Raw genomic sequence first — 15702 nt, forward strand, 5'->3', positions numbered from 1 at the left:
CCAGTCCGCGAACAGACAGTGCGCACACCGTTCGGCAACATCGTACCGCTAAGCGCGAGCCTCTCGGGCAGCGCATGGGGGTGACCTGGCAAAAGGCAAAGAGCGAAAGAATTATGCTTTCCCTCAAGCGCCGTAGGGCGAGAGTTAGTCTTTGTGGCACGGCCGCCACGAGGAGCAGCCTTGTACGACACGCCAGCGGTTTGGGCGTTGACTCGCATTAGTCTCGAAACACCGAAAATAACGGAGAGATCGCGTGCGCGAACTGGGATCTACTGCCTTGCCGCCCGCAGTAGCTTATATATAAGCATCACGCAACCTGACGACCGTTTCGTTTCGTGCCGAGTCGGGGTCGTTTGTAGTGAGGTACCACCAGTGGTCCCGCGTGGTCGATGGTGAAGAAACGAACGGGGTTGTGTGAGGTTTTAGCGGCGAGGCAGACGAGGCAAGGCAAGGCAAATTTGTTCTAGCATACATTGCTAGCAGTCGCTGCGGAGCCACATGACGGACAACGTCACCTCCATCCTCCACGCTCGCAACCAAGCTCCGGGGCATCCGTCTTCACAGCATTGGCACATAGTCCCCAATAGCCTAGTCTAGTCTGTTGATATGATAGTCTAGGCCACAAACAACAACACTCGAACAGGTTCCCTAGTCCCAGAAACCAGGGCACAGTAGATCAGGGCAACGGCAGCTAAACAGTAAGCGTGGCTCGTCAAGCCTTCTAGTGGGAACGTCGACGCAAGTAGTAGTGTCGTGCAACGACGCCATCAGATCCATCGTAAGCGCCATACTCTATCTCATTCCCGGCACTTGCTCTTACGAACCCACGCTAGTCGCTTCGTTTACTTGCAGCTTCGGCTTCGGCATCCATCTTCCATGGCGCCTCCACCGCGTTGCACTCGGCATACATGGCGTGCAACGGTGCTTGTATCGTGCCAGTTCTTGGACGCCCACCCGGCAGTCGGTACGCCGTCACAAGTACCCGCAAAATAGATACAAGCAACGAACCTCTAAGTGCCGGCGTCACTAGGCTGCACAGCATGTGTGCCACTTGCGTCTATAGCGAGCTCCAGATATGAGCTTGTGAAACCAAAGTAGTTTATAAGGTCAGAAGTTTGTCGTGCGTATTTGCTACTCATCACTCCACGCCTTGCAGTACGTACAAGTCGATACTTGTGCTCTCATGCCGTTCCTTCTTCTTCGTTCTCTTCTAACGCTCCTCTGTCGCACAATGCACAAAAAAACATATGCTGAAAGCAAAAACCTTCATCTAAACCTTTGAAAACCCTTTCCCCGCTGGAGCGACGCCTGGTAACCCGCAAAAGAGACCAGACTTGGTCAAAGAACTTTCTGCCTCCGCAAGCCCAGGAGGGTCGTGTATGGTATCATCAGCCATCGTGAAAGACGGCAATGCAAAAAATTTCATCCCCTCGTGCATTGTTGCAATGCAAATGTACAATTCCGGCAACGCCAGTCACCAAGGACAAGTCGTCCACTGCTGCAGCAATGGACAATGCTTACGATGCAGGGCCCCGATCTTCATATTATGATCCTCCTCGAAGTGTCATCAAGTTAAGAGGTGTTGTTTATCATGCCACTCGTGAGCTGACTACTGCCGCCGATACTGTCGGCGGAGCCAGGGAGATTCGTCGCACAGCAGTCGGTCGTCCGCGTACTATGCGCGTTGCTGATATGCCAGTCCGCCTTGTCCATACGGGCTTTGAGGATAGCCCTGTGTGCCGTACATCTGGCCATTACTGGCATACTGTGGTGCGCCATCGACTTGTTGCGGTTGCGCATATTGGCTTGGTGTTTGGCCAGCGGCGGGTTGGTAGCCGATTGGGGGCAATTGAGGTCCGCCCATTTGAGGCTGCATCATGTGAGCCTGGCCATAACCTGGTTGGCCTTGAGGTTGCGTGGTATCTTGACCATTGCGAGCGGCTTCCTGGCGTTGGCGCTCTTCTTCGGCCTTGCGGGAGTTCTCTTCCTCCTTCTTCTTAGCCTTCCACTCTTTGCGAATTTCCTTGAACTCTGTGGAGAAACGAGTCAGCGTATGCGGGGAAGGCCCGAAGAGTGTGGTATGACTAGCTCGCGCTAAAAAGCGAAACATGGACAAGCTTGACATCTAGCGCCCGCGCGCGACGAATGTCAAACCGCGCGCTCGGGCTCACGAGGAACCACGACGCGACATCGAAGCTTGAGCGCGCTTTGCACAAAACAAACACGAATAGAGTATGACGTACCTTCTGGAGTTCTCTTCGTACCGTGCGACTGCATGGTCACATGCGCGTTGAGATGGTTGAGAGTGCCGTAGGCTTTCTCGCATCCATTCCATCCGCACTTATACATGCGCTCGATTTCCTCGTAGCGCCGTCTCGGTCGCTTGTGCTGTTGCGCACCCGGGATTGGGACAAATGAATACACAGTCGAAAGCGGGTGTCCGCCCTGTGTCACGTTAGGATACACTACGGGATGCGCACCAGCATAGGTACCCACCGCTGGTGGTCGAGGGATTGAGTGCGCTACCATATTGGGCGCAGCGCCTGCAGTGGTCGCTGGCGAATGGCCATACATGGCCGCCTGTTGCTGGTAATGACCAGCCCATTCCGGACGCGCGTACGATGTCATGGGTTGGTTCGCGTATTGCGGCATATGTTGTTGGTCTTGCGGTGGGTAGGGTGAATAGCTCTGCGGAGGAGGATAGCTCGGGCTCGACTGAGCGATGGAGGGATCTATGGGAACTTCTGCGTCAGATTTGCTGCCATGCGCGTGATCGTTGATTTGGTGCCCATCGGGCGTAGAAGAAGACGGACTTGAGGTTTGCGCCATGTTGCTGGGCGTGCCCGCTGCGTAGCGGCTTTGCTGCTGGCCTTCGGCGTAGGAGCGCTGAATGTACTCGGGAAAGCTGCCTGAGCGCGCGGACTGTGGGAGGCCGTAGCTCGAGTCGGGCGTAGCGGAGGCGGAGTAGTTGGACGGCTTGTAGTCTTGTTGGCCGGACTGGTATTGCACAGCAGACGCTTGATCTGCAGAAGAGCCTTCAGACTGGTGTCCGTTGTACGAGGCGTATGGTGAGGTCAAACCTGACTGCGGGTACTCGGGCTGTCTACCATCCATTGACTGGGGAGGGTCTTGACGCTGGCCGTGCAGGTGCGATGCTAAGATCGCGCTGAGGGATGTGTCGTTGGTCTGAGTGGGTGGCGTGTCGTAGGCTCTGGACATAGAGCAGTAAGGCTTGGTGCGAGTCCGATGCAATGGCCTCCAAACAAAGCGCGATGACAGCGCGCCGTCGAGTACAAGTGCCCGCAGATGTAGGCCGGAGGAAGGCTGCTTGTTTTGCAGGATGGTAGCGCGCTCCCTCGGTACCTTGTGCGCGGATGTTGTGCAGATGGTGTCCGTCCACCAAGGCCCACCGACGCTTCTAGCGTGTGCCGTTCCAAGACACAAACACAGGCGCGGCCGGGGCAGGAGCCAGGTTGTGTCTCGAAGCTTTCAAGCTTTGCCCGAACCGAATTTCCGGCGCGCAAGCCGCGAGGAGATGCAGTCTAGTCGATAGAGGAAAGGCCGGCGCGATTTGTGATGACAGAAGCTCGTGCTAGATGAAAGGGCTATAGCGCGCTTTGTAGCAGCGTATCGTGGCGTGCACCCTGGAAATAGCGCCGTACACCGGCGCCCGATATGGCTGGGTCAAGCAACACGGTGAGGTAATGGTGCCGTCCGTGACGATCACCTCTGCTAGCTGCCGGAGCCGGAGTTGCAGGAGAGGCAAAGTGCGAGGTGGATTTGACCGCGAACCTGCAGGGGGAGCGTGGGAGCGAAAAGTGGGTAGGCAGAGACACTCTCGCAGGCGAAGATCACACGGCGACCAGGATGTCGCAGCGGAAATAGTGCAAATTGTGCGCGTGCCGAGGGCGATTCGCGCTGCCTGATTTGTGCGGGCCTCGAGCAGCTGGTGTCTCGGAGGCACGTCGCGGTGCTGTGCTGTGCGGTGATGATGGACAGAGGTGCGCGCGCTCGCCTCCCGGATAGAGTTTGCGAGGAGTTTTCCAAGAGAAGTTGCGTGGAACGCTGCACGCAGCGCGCAGGCTTTTTTGGGGCTTGGCGCCAGCAATCTGCCGTCCAGTCCGCCGCAGCTGAGGCCGTGAGATGATGACGGGTGTATAGCGGCGCTGAGGACAGTCGGCTGAACCCCGTGATGGAGTGCGTAGCGCACGCAGTGCAGAGTGGTGTGCGCGGGCCGTCGGTCGTGCAGTGCCAGCGTGGTGCGCACCTGGAGCTCTGCGGGCGTTGTGGGCTCCCAGAGGGCGTGTGCTCGCCGCAGTAGCAGCAGCAGCAGCAGCAGCAGCAGAGCCAGCAGCGATCGCTCCCACTGCTCGCGCACCAACGGGCCTGTCTGCGGCCTGTCTGCGATGCTCCTCTCGTGGGCGTGCGCGGTGAAAATGGTGCGTCGGGAGCGGGCGCTAGTCGAGCGAGCTAGAGCCCAAGACGGCAGTTCGACACAGCGCAGCAATCTTAGGAGAGCAGTCGTGGGCTATGGCGATGATTTCCCGCAGCGCCTGCAGCCTGGCGGTGATGAAGAGCGAGCGCGGTTTTTGTCGTGCACGCGTATCGCGACGGAGACAGCTCGGGCTCCGGCAACTTCGTGGACGCTGGCGGCAGCGAGCAGAGCAGGCAGAGCAGAGCAGGGTGTGCAGTCCGCTGTGGCTGTGTCACGACCAGTGGGCGCGCCGTCTGGCAAATCGCACGCGTTGAGGCTGAAGAGATCTGGCGCTAGGCAAAGGAAGAGCAACGCGTCGGCGAGGGAGAGATGGGAGCTTGACTGGAGCGAGGCAAGTGTGGCACATCAGAGGTAAGCAGCGCCAGCAGCAGCAGCAGCAGCGGACAGACAGACAGAGCGTCGGAAGTTTGGTCCGACCACGTCCACCGCCGACCTCCCCCCAGCCGCGCGCGTCGCTGGCTGACTCAAGGACCTTCCCTCGTCACCACCACGCAGCGCGGCATGCATGATGGTGTCTCTGCAAGCCCTGCGCGAGAGATCTGTCACGCTGTCGGCTCGGGTCAGCGGCTGCCACAATCATCGTGATTCTCAGCAGCAGCAGCAGCAGCAGCAGCGATACAGCATCGTCCAAGACTCCGGAGGCGGTCAGCGTGCTGGTTGCCGCAGCGCACAGGGGTGCACACAGTCGACGCGTCCGTGAGCGGGTGTCCACATTATCGCCATCTCACCGCGAACAAGGCGAGTTGGGCGAGGGCCAATCGCGCGCGCGCTGCACTGGTGCTTCGTCTGCTGCAAATTACCAGACTGGCAGCTGATCCGGCCGGATAGCACGACAAAACTGCCGAAATGCTGCGACAGGCCCACGCTACGTAATTGCGCCTTTGCAACCATGTCCGTCCATCGAGGCTATTGGTCCCTGCTCGCCTCCACCATTGCGCATCGCAGCTCGTCGTGTGAGCGTCGGAGCATTACCTGGCTGACCTCATGACCCCGAGAAAAAGCGCATGCGTTGCTCCTGCGCGCAAAGAATCGAGATTATCCCGGTCGCAAATGGGCGGCGGAGCGGAGCGCAGGGTGAGACACGAGGCTGAATCGCCGCCTCTGCGTCGTCGATGCCGCTCCTCGTCGCTTGCGACATGTCTGCGCGTCTCCCAGCTCGTTTACTGTATGCACGCACGAGAACCGCAGTCGTGCAAACACGATGAAAGGCCGGCAGACGCCGCTCCCTGCACCGCGCTTGGGCCAGTCGTGGCCGTGGGTGACAGGTGGGTATGACACATGGGCCTCCGCTCTGCTCCGTCGACAGCGAGAGGTTGCCAGTGGTTGCAGCAGGCTGTAACCTCAAACCGAGAAACACGGCACAAATGGAACATCGGCCAGCAGGGTGCTGTTGCGCGCTCCGCCGCCACGCTGACGCCTTGTGCGTCCATGTGAGGGTACGGCAGTCGTGGTTGCGCAAACGTGGTACCGTTCACCCACCACCTCGAGCTATCCCTCTCGTCCTGTCTTCTGACGGCCATGCAGCACCGCCGAACGGAGTAGCGTCGCATAGCGGCAGATCGCGCGCTTTCTTATGTCGACGTCGCTGCTATGGTGGGGTCCTTCGAGGAAGGAAGGCATTGTCCTGAAGCGGTGCAGCGTGAACACCGTGCCTGCCGCCCTCCTCCATGGCCTCGAGTCTGGCTGGCTGTTCGGACATTGCGCTGCCGCGGCATGGCCGCAGAATTTGTCGCGTACATGCTCATCACAAATCGTCTCCTGCATCGGTTCCATGTCTCCTACTGCACGTTCATGGGCGCCCTCGTATAGGCGACATCATCACACCTCAATGCATGGTCAGTGCTTGCTGCGTGGACAGCAGGGTTGGCAGTGCAGGTTGGCCGCATGCATTTGCGCCTGATCTCACTGCATCCTGCTGCTGCCCTCCTATTTTTCCTCCCCACATGACCACGAACCGACATTAATCGCTCGCGGCTGCATGTTAGCGAGCGAGAGGCCTGAGTGGTGGGATAATTGCCCGCATGATTGGCTCTCGTGCTTCCGCACGGGAGGAACAGCTCGACTAACGTGGTTGTTTCTGTCAACTGTCCCAACACGCACTCTCGCCTTGTGCCATGCACCTCAACTGCCGTGGCGCCAAACTGTCGGCCTTTGCTCCCTCCTTCGCTCCATCGCTCCGTCTGCTCTGGTGTCTGGAGGAGATCCAGAATCCATTTGCACTGGGTGTGGCGCGAAGCATTCTACGCTGGGGCGGCAGGTTTATTCTGAGCTACGACACAACCGCATTTACCGTATGTGTAGGTTCGCATGTAAGTGACAAACCTCTGCTGCAGAGAGTAGCCTCTTCAGGCCGAACTCTGTGAGCGGACCACCAGGCACAAGCCACTCGAATGCAGTTTGCGCGCTTTGGCTGCAGAGTGTATTGGGAGGCTTGCGGCCAGACGCTGCAGGCCGTTGCCGGCGTGCCAGATAGACGGGTCAGGTTGGTATCTGCTCACATTGATGATGAGCTGCAGTTGGAGGCTGGAGGCTGTCGCGCAACGCACAGGACGGCACGGTCTCCTTCCAGGTGCAGGTGGAGCGACATCATTGCCAAGGATGGAGCTTTCCGCCTTGGAAACGCCTCTCTGCTTCCCTTCGACTGTTGCCCATGGTTGCCTACGAACAACTGATCTTCGACTGCAGAGCCACATTGCCGCGGAGTTGTGGGTGCACGCCACGATTTGATACAGGCTCTGCGGTGCCGTCCACATTCTCCGTGACACAGCCGTCACACCTGGACCTGCTAAGACAATGGAGTCTGCAAGAATAGCACAACCGAGAAAGACAAGCACTGCGCTCGAATGAGCTCGTTCGGTACCAATTGCGACTATGGCCAAGATGCCGATCTGCAGAGGATCTCTCTGTCGGCTGGACATGCTCCATGACGGACAGCGATTCTTTCTTAGCTGAAGTAAGCGAGTCAAGATGTTTTCCAAGTACCATCATCTTCGACTCGCTCAAGTACGAAGGCCAGTCTAGGCGAATTACGGTCGGTGATGTCGATCGTACCAACATCCAAGACGCCTTCCAGTGGGCATGCGCCAATTCTCGCGACACTCCCTAGGTCCGGCACTTGGCTCGGAACCGTTCTTTCACATCGGAAGCACCATCCCACCGGAGGTGCACCACGAGCTTTTGGTCAACTACTTTCACTACGTGTGGTGTACCATATGGCGGACGCCTCGTGGCGTATGCACCTTGTGTACGAGCGACACGTTTCGGCAGGCGATGAGACATCATGACGAGCCAGCACAGCTCGTGTGGCATACATGTATGCGTGTGCGCCTCCTACCCACGGAGGATCCTCCGACTTGGCGTACAATCTCATGTGCATGTATCGCGCCACCAACATCACAATTTACAGGCGTGAAGACCTCAATGCGTGCATTCTGAATGGAGTTGCTAGGCTTGACGACTTGAAAAGAATGTAACAGATTAATTTCAAGCTCTGCTGCGCACCTTACAGTTGCACCTTGATGAGACACACAATGAACTACGAGCAGCTCCTCGGGCCACAGAAATGTTACGCAAACGAACTCCTCGTATGCCGTATTGTGTGCGATTGATCTTCGCACGGCACGCTCTGGACTTCCACTGTCTCGCCGACCCATCAGAATGGTAACACCGAGCATGCAAAGTCGTGGTGCTTCATAACCTCGAGCTGGCTTGATTTCGAACCTCAAAAGCATCTGCCCGCATTCCCAGGAGATGACGGAGTCGCTAGTGCAGACTCTTTTTCCGAGCCGAGACTGGCGTTCTGTGCCGACAACGTTTCGGGGGTTCCTCTGGGTGGCTCTCCTCTCTCTTGGCTCCTCGTCGTGTGCTCTGCACGCGACCTCCCGCCGCTACCAAGTTACCACTGCACGATCTCCGTTGTGCTTGTCTTGAGACGGCGTGCCGCCGGGTCATCAGGCCAACCACAAGGTCGGGCTCATGTCTGCACGATATAGCACTCTTCATGATCGGATCATCAGGCCAGTGTTCCCAAGACAAACAACCAAACTTGCGATCAATCTTTAATAAAAGATCGAGCAGCTTTCGTTGCCATGGCTCTACCCGCTTAATGCGGCAACTCGCAGCACGACCTCCATGCCCTAACAGAACCACTTTTCGTCTCCAGATCCGGTGCTGCGGACTGCCAGGAGCGCACACCTTCAGCACGGACGATGAACATTCTGGTTCACCCTCAGGACATGTGACAGCGAGTCGCGTGTGCATTGCAGACATTGAATGGGTACCATCTCCACTGTCACATCAACGTCACACAGGAGGTACGAGGCCATCAACGAGAAGTCGTTCTCGCGCCGCCGGAGAAACATTGAAATTTGCATGAATTGTCATCGCGATGTGTCTTGCCTCCTTCCATATTCGGCACATCCGCTGGGGCCTAGATTCCAGATGGGCGTCACACTATTGTGTTGAAACTTGACCTCAATTGTAGTAGCTCGCCAAACCCACTTTCAACCGCATCTGGTGAGAGACCTCCCGCATGACGAACTTAAATGCAACGAGGCATACGGCCGTACGACATCAGCGGCAGCAACGCTCTCATCCAAGAGCCGCAAGAACAACCTTGGCAACGAGGAGGTCATAACGCGACCAGAGCAGCGGAAATGACGAGTAAGTCTGGCTCGCGATATCGGTCTGCATGGGACAGGACCTCAGGCACCAAGATTGGACCTCACCGCACTTGATACCTCTATGCAAGGTCAGGATCGTGCAGCTCCAAAATCCTGGAACGGATGGAAGCAGGTGCGCAGCGAAAGCCCACAGACGCAAGTCATATCGATCCACTATATCTGTCACAAGATCTCGCATCTGCATCCAGCTACGCGTGCAGCTCCATACCATGGCTCTCGTTGCGCAAACAAGTCCGCCGGGCATGGCATCAACTCCCCGTCTGCAAACATGGCATCCTGCCAGTTATTCTGCCTGGGCAGAGCACATTTCTTGGCCTGTCGTGTAACCGATACATCGACGTCGATCTTCCTCGTAGCGGAGCCAACTGCGAAATCCTTCCTTGGACAACTGCTGCGTGGTCGAGCATTTCAGATTTCTTGGTATTTTGAGGGCCTGTAGGAATTTGGGAAAGACACCTAATACTCGAATCGTGCCTGGAGACCGCATAGTCCACATGTTGCAAATCTCCAGTTTATCGCAAATGCATCTCTGCAGTAGAAGGCATGCAATAAGGTATGGGTGCAGAAAGGCATCGTTCAGTGATGGCGGTGAGAGCTAGCTTCCAGCTGTCTGCACCCAGTGTCACTGAATCAGCCTGCTAGGCCTAGGTATCTACCGCACGCGGAGGACGCGTACATTGGGGAGCCCTCGCCTTGAACGAAACGCGCCAAATTCGACATTGTCTCGTAGTGATCTTCTCTTCGTCTTTGTCACCCCTGCTCTGTAACTTTCGAATGCACAATATATTGCAGTCTGGACCTCATCAGCTCGAACTGGGAACGTCAGCTGGTCAAGCTCTTGCTGCAAAGACAACAGTGTCCAGACTCAAAGCCCCTCCTCGAGCACTGTGGGCATACGAGCATGTCGCTGACACGCATCACCGTAAAGCCGGGGGCCCGTAGAATACATAGTCTCCAGGCACGTTCACTTCGGACGGTTTCCAAACCCATTACTGCGCGTCTCTTCCCACACCAGCTTCCAAAAATCAGTCGCCATCCTATTCCGCGCAATCATCTTCAACCCAGCGTCCAAACACTGTCCTCGGATCTTATCGAGTAACCAGTGTGGAAAGGTCCAACGATTTGCATCCATGTCCACGTGTGCAGAAGTCGTTTCCTCAATTCTCCCGTCCATTTCATTAAGATGCCCAAATATTAATTATTCGAAGAACTCGACCCAAACCCGCACCACGCCGAACCTCAATGGCACGCGCAATAAACGAAGCAATCTGAGCGTCCTTTAATGCCATTCAAAGAATGACTTCCACTTTCCAGACTGTCGCAAAGAATGATCTCACATTTTCATCGCCAACCCTAAGCTTTCACGCAACCCTAAGCACATCTCTTTCTCCTTCGCCAAAGTATCCAGAGACACACCCAGACGGTCAAATGCACGCACGCGTAGGCACTTAAATAGAACCCACGGAAAGACGAACGATCAATGTGTGCAGGCAATTTGTATATTCTGACCTCGTTAATGGCAGCTCAGCGCTTTACCTTTGGATTTCTGTGCTGTACAGAGGCCAACATCCCACCACCCTCCTATTCTCTTACCTCCCATACGAACGGGAAATAATGCTGCAGGACAGACAGCCGAAACAGAGTGCAAGAGTCTTCTCCATGGTATGTCTGCACGTCTTGCACACGCGGCAGGACGTCGATATCGTTGAAGACTAGGCTGTCGAGGTCAGGGACGAAGAGAGTGAAAAGACGGGCACAAGCAGCTTCGACACATTCATTTCTCTCAAAGTACACAGTCAACCAATCTATCTCGTAGGCCGCTTCGCTGCACGCAGAGCCTTCGTAGCTCAATCCCAGAGCCGATGCATGGTACAATAAACACCCATTCTTTTGGTCCAGAACGCCTTGTCAACGCACTTTCAGCAGCGGTATCATCCATGCCATTCAATCAAAAGCCATTTCCCTTGTTGTCCTTTCTACTCGTAACGCCATGCCGGAATGCAGTCAATAAAAGCAAGAGCAGGTCTGCTCGAGTTAATGCATCTACCAGCGGCGGTTGCCACCGAGAGGAGCGTTATTCCCACCGGTCCAGCCGCCACGGCCACCACCGCGACCGCCGCGGCCACCGCGCCAGCCACCTCCACCACCACCGCCTCCGTAGCGGACCATTTCCTCAAGACGTGGGTCGATCTGCTGCTTGGCCTCACGAAGGATGTTCACGAGATCACGAGCCTGCTTTGAGTCTGAGAGAAAGCGTTAGCATTACGCATAGAGAAGAAGTCCAGGACAACTTACTGTCTGTGGTGAACAGAGTGATGGCGGTACCCATACGACCGGCACGACCAGTACGACCGATACGGTGCACGTAGTCCTCGGAGTTGTTTGGGTAGTCGTAGTTGAACACGTGAGTGATGTCCTTGACGTCTTTGACGCGCACAAATGTTAGTTCAATGCTGTGGTTGGGAGTGGTGAGTGAAGCGAGCAATAGCAATCCTTTGCCGGATGCGAGATCTGTCTGGTGCGCGATATGCGTCACTCATGGCTACCTTGTCTGGCATAGAACAAGGAGCGTCACGCTCTTGCGCGCACATTTACATCCACAATGTCTTCACAGGGCCGTGCAACATTCTCCTGGTGGGATCCTTGGACGCGCGCAGCTGTGAAACCAACGCAACATTGAAAGACTCATGATCCGATTCTCTACTGGCGACGACAGGGAGCAGAGAAACGGAAGGACACGGCAAAGCAAAACTTTGCCGAGGAAAGTCTCCAAGGATCCGGCGAAGAACAACGAAACACTGACAGCCCTAGACGAGAATGGTTATGTGTGCACGCCGAGCGTACAGAGCGTAGCTTCGACATGACAGACCCCACACGTGTGAGTGGGAGGGGGGAGGGGAAGGGAGAAGGGATGGATGGGGATGTTTGCAAGCATACCAATACCGCGGGAAGCCACGTCGGTGGCAACCATGATTGGGCTCTTGCCCGTCTTGAACTCGTTGAGTACCCAATCACGCTCATTTTGCTGCTTGTCACCGTGAATGGAGAGGGCGGGCCAGCCATCCTGGCGGAGGAAACGGGTGATGTCGTCTGCAACACGCTTCGTGCTGGTGAAGATCAAAATCTTGTGAGCCTTGTCTTCCATAATCTTCTCGAGGTGTCGCAACATCTTGTCACGCTTTTCGAAGTCTGAGACGACCTCAACGACTTGAGTGATACGGGCGTTGGCGTGCAAGTCGTGCGAGCCAACGTTGACCTGGATAAAGTTCTGTTGGAAGTCGTTCGCCATCTGGCGAATCTCCTTTGGCCAAGTAGCAGACCACATGCATGTCTGACGGTCTGGGCGAATCTGACCAATGATCTTGCGAATTTGTGGTTCGAAACCCATGTCCAACATACGATCGGCCTCATCAAGGACAAGGTAGGTAACACGGCGGAGGTTGGTTTTGCCGGCCTCGAGCATGTCGATGAGACGACCTGGAGTGGCAATGCAGACCTCGACACCGCGTGCAAGGTCACGGATTTGGCCGCCCTTTGGCACACCACCGTAGACGCACGTGTTGCGAATGCGCGATGATTTTCCAAACTTGCTCACCTCTTCTTGAATCTGAACAGCCAACTCACGAGTTGGAGCCAGGATGAGGACGATGGGCCCGTCACCTTGGGCGAGGAGCGGCTGTGCGTTGATGTGGACGATGGCGGGTAGTGTATAGGTGAGGGTCTTTCCGGAACCTGTTTCGGCGATACCAACAACGTCACGACCAGAAAGAGCCATAGGCCAGCCTTGAGATTGAATGGCGGTTGGGTTGGCAAAGCCTTGGGCCTTGACCTCGTTGATCACGTAGTTGGGAAATCCAGCCTCGTCGAATGTGTGGACTGGCTTTGGGACATCGCGACCTTGCACGGTGATTTGGTGCTTGCGGCGGAAGTCGTCGACCTCGGCTTGCGAGCGGGCTGCCACATCTGGGTGCTCCTTGTAGAAGGACTTCTCGAACTTGGGCAGAGTGCTCAGATCCCATTGCTGTGTGCGCAGACCGGCGCCAAGGTTGTTCATGCGATCACCGCCGCCACCACCACCGCCGTAGCCTCCACCGCCGTAGCCGTTCGAGCCACCGTTGGAGTAGCCACCACCGCCTCCGCCATAGCCGCCGCCATTCGAGTATCCGCCGCCGCCTCTGCAGTGAAAAGTTAGCGCATGTTTCGATAACATGACATATGATAATAATGAGAAAATGGAGTATACGTAGGCCCTCAGTCTGCCTGATTATCGAGCTTACCCGTAGGAGGAGTATGTGCGATCATCGTAGCGGCTCTGAGAGCCATAGTTGTATCCGCTGTCGTACCCATTGGAGTAGCCGTTGCTGCCGCCGTAGCCTCCGCCGCCGCCGCCGCGGGAGCCACCGTAACCGCCGCCGCCGTAAGACATGTTGGGGCGCTGGAAGGTAGTGACCGTCGAGTGTTTGTGAGAGGAAGAGTCGGGAATCGACTTGTAGTTCTCAAATGAGTGCGTTGCTTGCGAGAAGCTGAGTTGTGGCACTCGAGATGAGGGTTGTCGAGAGGGGATGTGGGAGAGGGTGGAAGGAAGAAAGGTTGATGCAGAGGCGAGGCAGAAAGGAAATCTGCGACAGATTTTCTTGAGAAAGCGCGCGACGGGCGACGCCGCTCCCTGGGCCAATCAGGGTCCATGAAGTGACGCATCGCTCTTGCCTCCGTCACTTCACTTCACGAAGTGCGGCCGACGGGGGTTCTAGCAAGTGCACGCCGATTCAAGCTGTCATTAAAAGAAGCACTTGAGCAGATCTGTTCAGATGTAAGAGCGCGCGCATAGTCAGTTCGTTGCTGCTCGATGATTGGGCTGGCTGGCAGGACAATTGCACGCAACGTGAACATTGGTTAGGCATGCAGCGCTGATACTGCATATTGCAAATGGGCGGAGCAGTGTCAGAGTCGGCATGCAAGGCATCAAGCTCTGATTCTTGATGCTCCATAAGAAACGATTTGAGCAGGTCCACGACGAGCTTCCTATTGCTCTGCACTAACTCACGTCCCAAGCAGTACGTGGCCACCCTGCATTCCGAGGTGCATGCGGCAGTACGTTGAAGAAGGAGCGATGCTCGGGCGCGACACGCGTGCACTGCAGTTGCCGAAAGCCCACTCCGGCCTGATACTTCTTTCCTGTTCTTGAGCACTGACAAAACTCACGTCAACCACCTCGCTGGCATCCGGTCCGCCGCAACAATGAGCGGTCCGCCAGATTTCGTCGAGATCTCGGCAGATGGCGACGTGATTCTCGTCTGCGGCGAACAGTTCCAAGACGGTCAAGTCAAGAAGCTGAAGGTCAGCTCCGCGGCCCTTTCTCTGGGCTCACCTGTCATGAAAACAATGTTCAAGCCGCACTTCAAGGAAGGAACCGATCTGCGCCGCAGCGTCGGTAGCTCGCCATTGGAGGTCTCGCTGCCTGACGATGACCCTCTTGCTATGGAGATCATTTGTTACGTTCTGCATCTGCGTAACGACAAGGTGGTCATGAGTGATAGAATCTCGGCTGAATACACCTTCAGAGTTGCCATGATCAGTGACAAGTACGACTGTCGCATTGCCATGATGTACTTCGCTCAGACGTGGCTCAGACGTGAGTCCACAGACGAGCGGGAGCTCCACGCGCTATTTACAGCGGCCTATTTGTTCGGCAACAATGAGGCTTTTCGCAAATTTGGGCGCGATCTCGTCCTTCACATGTCTTCATCTGCCTTGATAGCCTCAACGGAGTACGCGAGAGAGCATTTACAGGCCGCGCTACGTAAGTGTCGAGAGCGACACTTCCCAGCTTACTTTCGACTTCGAAGTCAAGACTAACGAATGGTAGGAGCAATTGACGGGAAGCGCAAGGAGATACGCAAGCGCATTCATGCTACAATCGAGGACGTAATCGATGCAAGGTCGACAATTCGTACCAACGCGACAGTGTCTCACAGCTGTGTTCCTGGCTGTGGCATAGCGGAGATCTGCTTCGCCCGCCTCATCCAAAGTCTGAAGCAGTCAGGACTTTATCCATTGAAAGCCATCATGTCATCCACGATCCAGGAACTCATCAGAAACACGATGTCTGCGAAACACGTGCGACCGGAAGAAGCACTCACATGCGCCAGCCCCGGCTGCATTGGACGTACAGAGAACCTCAGCAATGGTACCATCAAATACCTCCTTTACACGGGCATAGAAATTGATCAAGCGCTCTTGGGACCATGCCTGACCTGCTTCAACGAGGATGAACTGGACCAGCTTGGAGGCTGTAAGCACTTCAAGGTAACGCCAGCGAACTTGTGCCAATACTGCTCGGCGGTGGACCTCATTGTCTGAGAAGCTTACCAATCTGCTGCCACATCATGAAAACCCGCATCTGCGTGTAACGTCGCTGCAATCGGCAGTCTGCTACATCACTGCGCACCATACCGAGTGAACCACGGAGGAATCGTTGCGTCAGCTTCAAGACGGGAGAACTGATTGAGGGCAGCCTTGGCAGGT

At 56.0% G+C, this 15702-nt stretch overlaps 3 protein-coding genes across 4 annotated transcripts; 1 reads left to right on the forward strand and 2 right to left on the reverse strand.

Moving 5' to 3' along the window:
• Positions 1-1675: 1675 nt before the first annotated feature.
• On the reverse strand, positions 1676-3219 carry CKM354_000101000 (uncharacterized protein; the record flags this gene model as incomplete). Its single annotated transcript, XM_044796118.1, has 4 exons — positions 1676-2031; positions 2244-2445; positions 2497-2732; positions 2814-3219. The coding sequence occupies 4 exons, from the start codon at positions 3217-3219 to the stop codon at positions 1676-1678; spliced, it is 1200 nt and encodes a 399-aa protein (XP_044652053.1).
• Positions 3220-11220: 8001 nt separating this feature from the next.
• Positions 11221-13603, reverse strand: CKM354_000101100 (uncharacterized protein; the record flags this gene model as incomplete). Of its 2 annotated transcripts, none has more annotated exons than XM_044796120.1 (4): positions 11221-11420; positions 11473-11601; positions 12115-13352; positions 13521-13603. In XM_044796120.1, the coding sequence occupies 4 exons, from the start codon at positions 13601-13603 to the stop codon at positions 11221-11223; spliced, it is 1650 nt and encodes a 549-aa protein (XP_044652055.1). The 2 variants fall into 2 exon arrangements, with proteins under 2 accessions (XP_044652055.1, XP_044652054.1); XM_044796119.1 differs by having other exon boundaries at positions 13455-13603.
• Positions 13604-14415: 812 nt separating this feature from the next.
• Positions 14416-15537, forward strand: CKM354_000101200 (uncharacterized protein; the record flags this gene model as incomplete). The annotated part of the gene is made up of 2 exons (XM_044796121.1): positions 14416-14977; positions 15044-15537. 2 exons carry the CDS (start codon positions 14416-14418, stop codon positions 15535-15537), a joined length of 1056 nt encoding a protein of 351 aa, XP_044652056.1.
• Between the last annotated feature and the right edge of the window lie 165 nt (positions 15538-15702).

Source organism: Cercospora kikuchii (genome assembly GCF_019650295.1).
Source record: "Cercospora kikuchii DNA, contig_00001, whole genome shotgun sequence".
In the NCBI taxonomy this organism is placed as follows: domain Eukaryota; kingdom Fungi; phylum Ascomycota; class Dothideomycetes; order Mycosphaerellales; family Mycosphaerellaceae; genus Cercospora; species Cercospora kikuchii.